Source organism: Bison bison, unplaced genomic scaffold, assembly GCF_000754665.1.
Source record: "Bison bison bison isolate TAMUID 2011002044 unplaced genomic scaffold, Bison_UMD1.0 scf7180017864163, whole genome shotgun sequence".
Classification (NCBI taxonomy): domain Eukaryota; kingdom Metazoa; phylum Chordata; class Mammalia; order Artiodactyla; family Bovidae; genus Bison; species Bison bison.
This window is the reverse complement of record NW_011494735.1, coordinates 1,045,286-1,058,458: the sequence shown is the minus strand read 5'-3', so window position 1 is coordinate 1,058,458 and position 13,173 is coordinate 1,045,286. Positions and strand designations below refer to the sequence as shown.

Below are 13,173 nucleotides of genomic sequence, written 5' to 3'. Positions count from 1 at the left end.
AATCTCCACACTGTTCTCCAGAGTGGCTGTACTAGTTTGCATTCCCACCAGCAGTGTAAGAGGGTTCCCTTTTCTCCACACCCTCTCCAGCATTTATTGCTTGTAGACTTTTGGATTGCAGCCATTCTGACTGGCGTGAAATACAGTTAAAAAAAATAAATCTAACAGTGTTACAGTCATCAAATGTGAAAAGATATATTTTTATATTAATTTTTAATTCACAAATAGCTTTAAAATTCTGCAGTTATGAAATCATAGGTTAAGTATCGTTTCAATTGTATGATGAAGCTTCATTTACTAAATTAGCAAATGTCTGGTACCTTGGCTTATCCTTCTTCCTGTGAACGGACATTTTGTTTGTTCATAAAGATTCATTATATTGGAAAAAATTAGTTCAATTTCTCTGTTCTCGTTTCTTCCCGTATGTTTCCTCCCCTTGTTTTACTTGTAAATACACGTTTTGTTGTTATTGTTGTTGTTTTAGTCACTAAGTCGTGTCCAACTCTCTTGTGACCCCGTGGACTATAGCCCGCCAGGTTCCTTTATCCATAGGATGTCCCAAACAAGAATACTGGAATAGGTTGTCATTTCCTTCTCTAGAGTATCTTCCTGACTCAATGATAGAACCCACATGTCTTGCATTGGAAGGCAGATACATGGAGAATAAATCCAAAATACCCTGTCAAAAGTGCAAGCTGCCACATATCCAAAATTTTAACTTTTAAAATGTTCCATAGCATGTTAACTGAACTTATTTACCAGCAGCTATTTTTTGCCTGTGTATATATTAATACATACTAGTCTTTAGAAATTAGCAAATATATGGTACCTTAATAAACTTGGCAAATTAAATCTTTATTTTCAGATCTTCATTCTTCACGGAGTAGTCAGTCTTCCAGTTACTCTCCAAGGCCAACAGATAGTAGTTGTTTCAATTCTAGTTCAGAGATGGTAAGTTATGTTCTTTTTTTGCTTGTTAATATATGCTGTGCTAATTTAGAATAAGTTATATTTCTCATAGTTTACCTTTTCATTTTGAAAAAAAAGTTGAGATAATAGTGGAAATAAATGTAAATAAAAATGTGAAAATATTAAGAATGTAAATTAAAATGTGAGCATCCTTCATTCATATTTATGAAGCATCATTCATTCATTCATGTTTGTAACGTGTTCATTGTTATTTACAAAACACACTCATATTAAGATATGTGTGTGTGTGTGTGTATATATATATAGTAAATATGTGTTTATTTTAAAAGAGTTTTTAGAATAACCCACTCACAATAATTGAAAACCTCAAACAACCAATAATATATACATGAGAGTGACATGTTTAGTGCTGAGTGGGAACTATAATTGAATAATTGGAGTTGCTTCATATTCTGAGTGGATTTCTCACAAATCACATGTTTAAATGGAGTTCTCCATTAATTTTTCGTTCTTCTTTTCATCTACCTTTTGTCTCTAGCTTGCTATCCAAGCTGCTCTTGCCAAGGAAGGACACTAGTGACCTCTAATGGTGCCAAATTCATTGGGCAGTTTTCAGGGTTTTTTTTTACAAGAATTTCTAGCCATATTAATAGAAATAATTATTTTCTTTTCTTGAAACATTTTCTTCTCTTTGCTTTTGTGATGCATGCTATCTTAGTTTCCTTCATACCTCTTTGTGTGCTACATTATGCCTTTGCCCACTTCTCTTCCACCTTTCCCTGTATATAAATTATAATGTAGGGTTTGCTTCAGGACCCTTCTCTTAACCTATACTCCAAACTCTAGATGATGTTATATATTCCAGTGACTTTTTATACTATTGCCTGGTTGATGATAATTCTCAACTTTATGAATTCAGCTGAGATCCTTAATTAAATATCCAGTTTCTTCTTGGATATCTTCTTAGGTATTTCACAAAAAGCTGAACACCCCCTAATCTCCTTATATCAGTTTTCCTGACAGTTCTCATATTAGTAGATTAGTAGTGGGACATGACTGAGCAACTGAACTAAACTGAGTGGGTAGTTTTCTACCCATGCAGTTGTTGCCAGAAACTAGTTTGGCATTTCAGTCTCGCCTGCCTTCCTAACCATATTCGTTTCATCACTTCATCCAATCAATTCTACCTCCAAAATAAATTCCATATTTATCTACTTCTCTCACCTACTAAGTGTCAGTACACTAGTCTAAGGTATCATCATCTTGTTCTTAAATTATTATGGTTGTTGCCCAGGAGATCTACTTCCACTTTGCCCCACTTTTTTTCCAGTTAGCAATAATGATGATCTTTTGAAAGCTTAAATTGAATGATGTTATTCCTGTGTTTGATTATTCAGTGGATTCCTCTTTTGCTTTAGAATCTAAACTACTTATAGTGGCCTCAGGCCCTGTGTGATATAGCTTCTGACTACATTTCCAACTTCTAGTGTTCCTCTCTCACCAAACATTGACATGCGACTTCCTTAGCTGACTGGTCTCTTTTCTGCTTCAGGACATTTATATTAATATATTCTGTTAGTCGTCAGCTTAAACATGTCAGTGCTTTTGAAGCCCCTCCTTGACTTTTCAATCTAAATCAGGCCCCTTAGATATGCTCTTATAATACTTCATACGTGCTCTTCATAATGCTTTTTTCAACTTGTAATTATGTGATGAACATCCTTTCCACATATAAGAGTGTGTGCTATCCATCAGTTCAGTCGCTCAGTAGTGTCCAACACTTTGTAACCCCATGGACTACAGCATACCAGGTTCCCTGTCCATCACCAACTCCCAGAGCTTACTCAGACTCATGTCCATCAGTTTGGTGATGCCAACCAACCATTTCATCTTCTGTCATCCCATTCTCCTCTGCCTTCATTCTTTCCAAGCATCAGGGTCTTTTCCAGTAAGTCAGTTCTTTAAGTGGCCAAAGGATTGGAGTTTCAGCTTCAGCATCAATCCTTCCAGTGGGATTAAAGACTGATTTCCTTTACGATGGATTGGTTAGATCTCTTTGCAGTCCAAGGGACTCTCAAGAGTCTTCTCCAACACCACACTTCAAATGCATCAGTTCTTCAGTGTTCAGCTTTCTTTATAGTCCAACTCTCACATCCATACAAGACTAGTGGAAAAACCTTAGCTTTGACTAGATGGACTTCTGCTGGCAAAATAATGTCTCTGCTTTTTAATATGCTATCTAGGTTGGTCATAGCTTTTCTTCAAAGGAGCAAACATCTTTTAATTTCATGGCGGCGGTCACCATCTGCAGTGATTATGGAGCCCAAGAAAAGTCTCTCAGTGTTTCCATTGTTTCCCCAACTATTTGCCATGAAGTGATGGAACTGGATGCATGATCTTAGTTCTCTGAATGTTGAGTTTTAAGCCAACTTTTTCCACTCACCTCTTTCACTTTCATCAAGAGGCTCTTTAGCTTTTCTTAGCTTTCTGCCGTATGGGTGGTGTCATCTGCATATCTGAGGTTATTGATATTTCTCCCAACAGTATTGATTCCAGCTTGTGCTTCATCCAGCCCAGCATTTCACATGATGTTCTCTGCATATAAGTTAAATAAGCAGTGTGACAGTATACAGCCTTGACATATTCCTTTCCTGATTTGGAGCCAGTCTGTTGTTCCATGTCCAGTTCTAACTGTTGCCTCTTGACCTGCATACAGATTTCTCAGGAGGCAGGTAAGGTGGTCTGGTATTGCCATTTCTTGAAGAATTTTCCACAGTTTATTGTGATCCACACAGTCAAAGGACTTGGCATAGTCAATAAAGCAGAAGTAGATGTTTTTCTGAAACTCTCTTGCTTCTTCGATGATCCAGCGGATGTTGGCAATTTGGTCTCTGGTTCCTCTGACTTTTCTAAAACCAGCTTGAACATCTGGAAGTTCACGGTTCATGTATTGCTGAAGCCTGGCTTGGAGAATTTTGAGCATTACTTTTCTAGCATGTGATATGAGTGCAGTTGTGTGCTAGTTTGAGCATTCTTTGGCATTGCCTTTCTTTAGCATTGGAATGAAAACTGACCTTTTCCAGTCCTATGGCCACTGCTGAGTTTTCCAAATTTGCTGACATATTGAGTGCAGCACTTTTACACCATCATCTGTTAGGATTTTAAATAGCTCAAATGGAATTCCATCACGTCCACTAGCTTTGTTCATAGTGATGCTTCCTAAGGCCCACTTGACTTCACATTCCAGGGTGTGGAGCTCTAGGTGAGTGATCAAACCATCATGGTTAGCTGGGTCATTCAGATCATTTTTGTATAGTTCTTCTGTGTATTCTTGCCACCTCTTCTTAACAGCTTCTGTTTATGTTAGGTCCATACCATTTCTGTCCTTTATTGTGCCCATCTTTGCATGAAATGTTCCTTTGATATCTCTAATTTTCTTGAAGAGATCTCTAATTTTTCTCATTCTAGTGCCTCATACTCCAGGTATCTCTTGCCTTCATACTTTTGCATTCCAGTCCCATATAATGAAAAGGACATCCTTTTGGGTGTTAGTTCTAGAAGGTCTTGTAGGTCTTCATAGAACTGTTCCACTTCAACTACTTCAGCATTACTTGTTAGGGAATCAGTTCAGTTCAGTTCAGTTCAGTAGCTCAGTCATGTCCGAGTCTTTGTGACCCCATGAATTGCAGCATGCCAGGCCTCCCTGTGCATCACCAACTCCCGGAGTTCACCCAAACTCATGTCCATCGAGTCAGTGATGCCATCCAGCCATCTCATCCTCTGTTGTCCCCTTCTCCTGCCCCCAATCCCTCCCAGCATCAGGGTCTTTTCCAGTGAGTCAGCTCTTCACATGAGGTTGCCAAAGTATTGGAGTTTCAGCCTCAGCATCAGTCCTTCCAATGAACACCCAGAACTGGTCTCCTTTAGAATGGACTGGTAGGATCTCCCTGCATTCCAAGGGACTCTCAAGAATCTTCTCCAACACCACAGTTCAAAAGCATCAATTCTTTGGTGCTCAGCTTTCTTCACAGTCCAACTCTCACATCCATACATGACCACTGGAAAAACCATAGCCTTGACTAGATGGACCTTGTTGGCAGAGTAATATCTCTGCTTTTTAATATGCTATCTAAGTTGGTCATAACTTTCCTTCCAAGGCGTAAACGTGTTTTAATTTCAAGGGCATAGACTTGGATTAATGTGATTTTTGAATGTTTTGCCTTGAAAATGAACAGAAATCATTCTGTTGTTTTTGAGACTACATTCAAGTACTGCATTTTGGACTCTTTTGTTGACTGTGATTGCTAATTGATTTCTTCTAAAAGATTCTTGCCCACAGTAGTAGATATAATGGTCATCTGAGTTAGATTCACCCATTCCAGTCCATTTTAGATCACTGATTACTAAAATCTTGATGTTCACTCTTGCAGTCTCTTGTTCGACCACTCCCAATTTGCCTGATTCATTGACCTAACATTCCAGGTTCCTATGCCGTATTGCTCTTTACAGCATCAGACTTATTTCCATCACCAGTCACATCCACAATTGGTGGTGGTTTTGTTTTGGCTTCATCTCTTCATTCTTTCTAAAGTTATTTGTCCACTGATCTCCAGTAACATACTCAGCACCTATTGACCTGTGGAGGTCATCTTTCAGTTTCCTATCTTTTTGACTTTTCGTACTTTTCATGGGGTTCTCAAGGCAAGAATACTGAAGTGGTTTGGCATTCCGTTCTCCAGTGGACCAAGTTATGTCAGAACTCTCCACCATGCCCTGTCTGTCTTGGGTGACCCTACAGGGCATAGCTAATGGTTTCACTGAGCTAGACAAGGCTGCAGTCCATGTGATCAGATTGATTAGTTTTCTGTGATTGTGGTTTTTAGTCTGCCTGCCTCTGATGGAGAAAGATAAGAGGCTTATGGAAGCTTCCTGATGGGAGAGACTGACTGAGAGGGAAACTCTTGTTCTGAAGGGTTGGACTATGCTCAGTAAATCTTTAATCCAATTTTCTGTTGATGGGTGGGGCTGTGTTCCCTATTGCTTGACCTGAGGCCAAACTATGGTGGAGGTAATGAAGATAATGGAGACCTCCTTCAAAAGGTCCCATGCAGGGACTGCTGCACTCAGTGCCTCCAACCCTGCAGCTAGGCCACTGCTGACCCCTGCCTCTGCTGGAGGCTCTTGGACACTCACGGCCAAGTCTGGGTCAGTCTCTTGTGGGGTCACTGTTCCTTTCTCCTGGGTCCTGGTGTGCACAAACTTTTGTTTGTGCCCTCCAAGACTGTGTTTCCCAGTCCTCTGTAAGTTCTGGTGGATCTATGGTGGGGTTAATGGCGACCTCCTCCAAGAGGGCTTATGCCATACCCAGGTCTGCTGCACCCAGAGCCCCTGCACCTCCAACAGTCTACTGCTGACCTCTGCAGGAGACACTCAAACACACTTTTGGCTCAGTCTCTGTGGTGTCTCTGGGTCCTGGTGTGCACAAAGTTTGTTTGAGCCCTTTGACATCTCTGGTGGGTATGGGGTGTGATTCTAAATGTGATTTTGCCCCTCCTACCATCTTGCTGTGACTTCTCCTTTGCCCCTGATGTGGGGTATCTTTTTTTGATGGGATCTAACATTCTTCTGTTGATGTGTGTGATGTAGAGGGCAGCAATCATGTCTGCTTCACTCACATTGCAGATGCTAACTCAGTATTTATTTCTTGAATAAGTGTATTGATCTTTATTTTCTCTAATTTGTGCCCTGTCAGTTTTAATACTATATATTGTGCTTACTTTTCCTATTTTAGTGCCAATCAGCTAGGGCTTATATTTCATTTTAGGTTTTTTAATGTTAACTTTGCTTTTTATTTTTAGCTAAAATAATATTTTATATAGGATTTTTTAATTAAAAAGAGTATTTTATTTAGTAATTAAGATAAATTTTTCTTGAAGTTGAAAAATTAAAGTTACTAAATTGAAATCTAGGCCTATTAAAAATTCTTAACATTTGACTTTTTATATAGTGATTGTTATATTTATTACTATTTAACTTTTCTTTTGTATATTTGATTTTCTGTTAGCTGATGCTATTCTTTATAAGTCTTCTTGAGACTGAGTCCATGAAAGATACAATATAGATATTTTTTTACTTAAAAAGTCAAGGAGTGAATACTAAATTGTATATGTTAGCTTTTTAATTCAAAGTTATACTTCTACTCTACTCTTAAAGTAGTTGAAGAGTATATGTTCTATATCATTTCATCTCTGAAAAGGTAGGATAATGTCACCTATGATTATGGGGACTAATAAGAGACAAAAAAAGTCTTCTCTTTTTAATCCTTTGCACCTTTAATATAAGTGAAAAAGTGAAAGTTGTTCAGTTGTGCCCGACTCTTTGCAACCCCATGGACTCCAGGCCAGTATACTTGAGTGGATAGTGTTCCCTTCTCCAGGGAATCTTCCCAAGCCAGGGATTGAACCCAGGTCTCCCACATTGCAGGTGGATTCTTTACCAGCTGAGCTATCACAGAAGCCCAAGAATACTAGAGTGGGTAGTCTATCCCTTTTCCCACATTGATTGAACCCAGGTCTTGATTCTGCCACCTGATTTTCCCACCTGACTGAACCCAGGTCTCCCACATTGCAGGCAGATTCTTTACCATCTGAGACTCCAGGGAAGCCCAAGAATACTAGAGTGGGTAGCCTATCCCTTCTCCAGGGGATCTTCCCAACCCAAGAATCGAACCCAGGTCTCCTACATTGCAGTCAGATTCTTTACCAGCTGAGCTACCAGGGAAGCCCTTTAATATAAGGATTCTTAATATTATGTCATGCTATTTTGAAATCTATATCCTTGATTAAAAAAAAATCTAGGTTGATTTGCCACCTATCAAAGTCTTTTCTTTTTTGAAAAGTTTCTATAATGTGAATTTTAAGAATGTCTGCTTTGAAGTGATTGAATAATTTGTTTTTTTTAATGTAAGCATCATTTACAGCAAAATTACTAATTTATTTTAGCTATCTGAAGATGAAGATCAAACTGAAGATTCAAATAGGAGATCCATCAAAACCAAAGAAACAGCTAATAATTTTTATTTAGAAAACATGGAAAAATTTCCATGTGATAAGGTTATTAATAACAATGCCAAATTTCATAAACAAAATGAGAATTTTAACCAGTTCTCAGTGAATAATAATATACATCAGTTTCCAGAGTCTCAGTGTAATTCAGCACACATATTGCAAAGCAAAACCAGTAATAATTGCATTCTACAGGTTGCAAAGTGTGATGCATGGGTACAAACGGAGAGTGAACTTATAATGGAGGAAAAATTAGATGCTGCCATACAATGTGATATAATTTCAAAATGTAAATGTAGAAATGATGTGTCTTCTTTTTGTAATGTTGAAAGGTACAATGAAAATGTTAAGGCAGATACCACTGGAGGGCAGGAAATACTTAGAAACAACTAATATTCTAAAACCTTAACCTGAGATTTTGCATTTGTTTTAATGTTTAGAATTTCACTAACATAAAAAAGAATGAGAATATTTTTGTAGCTAAGCAACTAGATGAAAGTATTCAGAAGATGTATTTATTTTTTAGTATTATTAATTTATGCTTTAGTTTCCCATAGGTATTTTTAATAGTTTAGTATGTCTTAAAATTTTTTAGAAAATAATATATATGTAAATTTACTATTATTCTTAAGCTGATTATTTATTATGAAATGCTGCTGTTTATGGATTAAAAATGTTTAACTATTACTTCTGTGAAATGAAAATATCTCCTGCCATGTTAATAAACAAGAAATGTCACAGTCATCAGCATTTTCTGACCTCCAAATGTGAATGAAGGCTCCCAAAACTGGGATCCAGTGGATGCTGCCACTCCCTATGGTGATTGCTGAGGCGCTGGGGGAATGCAAGAAGCAAAATGAACAAGGAAACAGGATTGGCCCCAGGTAGCTGAGGTGCATATGAAAGGAGTGAATTCAGTGATTCCAGAGACTTGCATCTTCCCATACATAGAATGCTAAGTTCCTTAACTTGATACTGATCTTTGATGTTCAAACTGCCTGCTCCCTCTGTTGCACTTGTATATAGCCTGACTTCCCCTCTTGCCCTCTTGGACCACTTTTCTCAGAGCTACTGAGATGCTGTCTCCAAGGCCAGAGTCTTAAACATTCCCACCAAATAAAATAAGTGTCTGCTTTCAGGTTGTGACTCTATTTTTTTAGTTGACAATACTTTGTTACATTTATTTTAAAATTTAGTGCAGTTGTATCTTCTGCAAAAATATTCTCTTCCAAGAATTTAAGACAGAAAATAATACTAAGTAATACTAAATATGTTTTATAGCCTAATTATAAGATTTCCTTAGCTACTTATCTTAAACATTATACTCTTGTTAAAAATTCTGGCATTAATTTTTAGATAAAATATTTTTCTAATTTGGAGAAAAATTTTTTGTTGGTGCTTATATTAATTCAAAGGAATGTTTTTTATCTTTAAGAGTAAAAAAAAATGTTTTAACGCTTTTGTAAAAGATTTATTCAACATTGGAAAGTTATTTATGTTTACTAATTTTAATATTACATAAGATTTTCATAAATACTACATTAGAATCTCTCATTTGTAAACTATTGGCTTTGTTTCCAACATAACACTTATTTTTGTTGTCAAGGTTTTAAATGTTGACACTAGTCACTTTAGAAAATGGATATCTAAGTTACAAAGTGACCAACAAGGGGCATTCTGATATCTAACTAGCAAAAATAAAATAGGGATTTCTGTTAAAGTGAATTCTGTTAAAGTGAATAGGTATACATGTATACCTATACATATCACTCCACAGTTTGTTTTGCAGAGGTGATCTGAAACATAATAATTTAGAAACACTAATATTTAAAGAGTAGCAGTCTTCAGGGTTTTAGCTAGTTTTAGGAAGTTCTCTTTCTGGCCTCAGAGAACACAATAAACTCCTAAGTAATTTTAAGGATAGTAATCCTCTCATGCAAGGGGAATGTAATTATCTGATGTACATTGATAGTTTTCAAAAGGTCAGGATATTGATTATCCTGATATTCAATAAAAGGTATTCCATAGTGGATTGATTATCCTGAGCATTATTTTGCAAAATATGATACATTATAGTAAAGAAGACCTATATATGGAAAAGAAGACTATGCTTGTGATATTAGAGTAAGATTGAGCTTTGAATCAGATTGGTTTCAAATATCAAACAAATTGATTTTTTCCAATACAATTGAAAGTCTACCAGTTATTAAAAGCAGATTCATTACAAAAGTCCATGCTTAGTTACATTTTAATCAGTATCATAATGTGGCAGTTAAGCTTAGTGAAGTAAATAAGAATATAGGGTAATAACTACACACAGTAAAAGGGAAGTAAGATGCAGTGTAGTAAAGGATTTAAACTTGCCTCATAAGAGATCTGGATTTTTTACCTTTGGGTTTGTAAGGTAATCTCTAAGCTCATGGAGTGTTATGCCTGATAGAAGTAACTTTGTTTGCCTGGGGACCTTGAGCCAAGCCAGATAGTATGATTTAAGATCACGCTGAAGTCAGCCCTGTGGGCAATCAATCATGCGGCTGTGATGGAGCCAGAGAAAGACTCTGGACACCAAGGCTCATGTGAGCATCCGCAGTTGGCAGTACTTTGTATTGTCACATATTGATACCAGGAAATTAACACTGAAGTGACTTAGCAGCAGCAGCATGACTTGTAGAAGACTGGAAGCTCTGTATTACTTTCTTAGACTCTGTCCTATGTGCTTTTTACCTGGGCTGGTTTTAATATCTCCTTTCCCTATAATAAACTGTAACTGTGAATACAACAGCTTTCAGTGAGTTCTGAGTCCTACCAGCAAACTATCAAATATGAGGGTGCTCTTGGAACCCCTGAAGTTTTATGATCTGTTCCCTAACATTGCAGTTACTAACTCTTTAGGGAGATAGATATATTTGGATAGGAAAGTAAGTACAGATTTATGTAATTAAAAAGACATATATAACAATACATTTTAACATACTTCTCAAAAGACAATACTAGTTTAGATTTTCTCTGGGTAAAATAATTTAATGAAAAAAATAGGTGATGTTTATACATTCTGAAGTTGTAGAAATACTGTTCTTCCAGAGCTCCTCAGAAGTATTAAGCTTCAGTTGCTTTTAATTGTAACTTACTTGGTATTAATAGTAAGCCCTTTATTAGCATGCTTCCTTTCCTTTCTCACATCTTCAATTCCATAACAGTGTTTTTTGAGATCACACCCCAAGCATACTACATACACTTAAATTCTTGGCTTATGCTTTGCTTCTGAGGTAATCTGTGAAAAAGAAAAGTGAAAGGCACTCAGTCATGTCCAACTTTTGCAACCCCATGGACTGACTGTAGCATGCCAGGCTCCTCTGTTCATGGAATTCTCCATGCCAGAATACTGGAGTGAGTAGCTGTTCCCTTCTGCAGGGGATCTTCCCAACCCAGGGGTCAAACCCAGATTCCCTGCTTTGCCGGAGGATTCTTTACTGTTTGAGCCACCAGGGAAGAGGAGATAATCCACACTGACAAGTTATATAAAGGGACCGTAACAAATGACTAAATGAATTGTCTTTGTTGGTGTCACTCAAATGTTAACATTGCTAGTGTTCTGGTTTTACAGTTTTCTTGTACTAGTTTTTAATTTCTGCCACGTACTGAAAACTCAGTAAATGGGACTAGAAACATATAGACAAGTGAAGAGAGAATTAGTGAAATGAAATATTCATAAGTTATCCAAATGCAGAAGAGAAAAATAGAAAACGTGAAAGAAAGTTAAACAATAACAAGGATATAATGAGACACTCCAACATCTGTTTAATTGAAGTATCAGTAGTAGAGGAGAGAAATGGGATAGAGGCACAATCTGAAGAGATAATGACTGAGAATTTTTCAAAATTCATCAATGATACTAATCCACAAATTTAAGAATGCCAACAATTTCCAAGTAGTATAATTAATACGAAACCCATGCCTAGACTCAACATAGTGAAATGGTGAAGTCTCAAAGACACAGATGATCTTGAAAGCAATTGGAGAGAAAAAGACGGGCTTCTTAGAAGGAAGACAATACTGTTATTTTTAAAAGCAATAATGAATGCCAAAAGACAGTGTAAAAATACCATCCAAATCCTGATAGGAAAAAAACAGTCACTCTAGAATTGTGTTTCTAGCCCTACAGAACTAGCACTATTTGATACCAGGGCTCAGTGGTAAAAAATTTGCCTGAAATGCAGGAGACATGGGTTGAATCACTTGTCGGGAAGATCCCCTGGAGAAGGAAATGGCAACCCCACTCCAATACTCTTGCCTGGGAAATCCCGTGGACAGAGAGCCTGGTGGCTTACAGTCCATTGGGTCACAAAAGACTTTGACACATCATAGTGACAAAACAACAGCAAACTAGCCAATACTAGCATGAAGGACCCAAACTTACAGGCTGTGGCAATTTTTATTTAAGCTTTTTGAATATAAAGAGTAGTGCTTTCTTTTGGTGGGGAAAGTTTCTAATTTTTTTCACCGTGTGGTCTTTAACATATATGCTCAGTTTTCCCACTGCTTCTATTCTTTTAGGCCCTCTTTTTATTAACTTTGTAGCACTTGAAGTTGTCCCAGTGAAGCACTTTATTTATTTTTTTTTCAGTGCTGTCTCTGATGGTCTATGATGTATATTCCCTTATGCTTGTTGCTAAGGAGATATCACTTTCTCTCATTTCTTTAAAATTACCTTATTAGTAGTATTAAAATTCTCTTTAATATAAATCTAACCTATATGCAGAATACATCATGTGAAATGCCTGCGGGGCTATCTGAACACAGCTGGAATCAAGATTGCCGGGAGAGATAACAATAACCTCAGATATGCAGATAACATCACCATTATGGCAGAAAGTGAAGAAGAACTAAAGAGCTTCTTGATGAAGGTGAAAGGAGAGTGAAAAAAGCTGGCTTAAAATTTAACATTCAAAAAACTAAGTTCATAGCATCCATTCCCATCACTTCGTGCCAAATAGATGGGAAAAAATGGAAACAGTGAGAGACTTCATATTCTTGGGCTTTTCATTTTCAAAATCACTGCAGTGACTGCAGCCATGAAATTAAAATACACTTGCTCCTTGGAAGAAAAGCTATGACCATCCTACTAGACAGCATATTAAAAAGCAGAGACATCACTTTGCCGACAAAGGTCCATATTGTC

At 37.1% G+C, this 13,173-nt stretch overlaps 1 protein-coding gene across 1 annotated transcript in view; it reads left to right on the top strand.

Moving 5' to 3' along the window:
* Window positions 1–8,387, top strand: part of LOC104989818 (chromosome unknown open reading frame, human C12orf40) — an 83,428-nt gene extending 75,041 nt beyond the window's left edge. The window contains 2 exon segments of the mRNA XM_010841620.1: window positions 866–951; window positions 7,932–8,387. Of these exon segments, the coding sequence (XP_010839922.1) occupies window positions 866–951; window positions 7,932–8,387 (542 nt within the window).
* The last annotated feature ends 4,786 nt before the right edge of the window (window positions 8,388–13,173 follow it).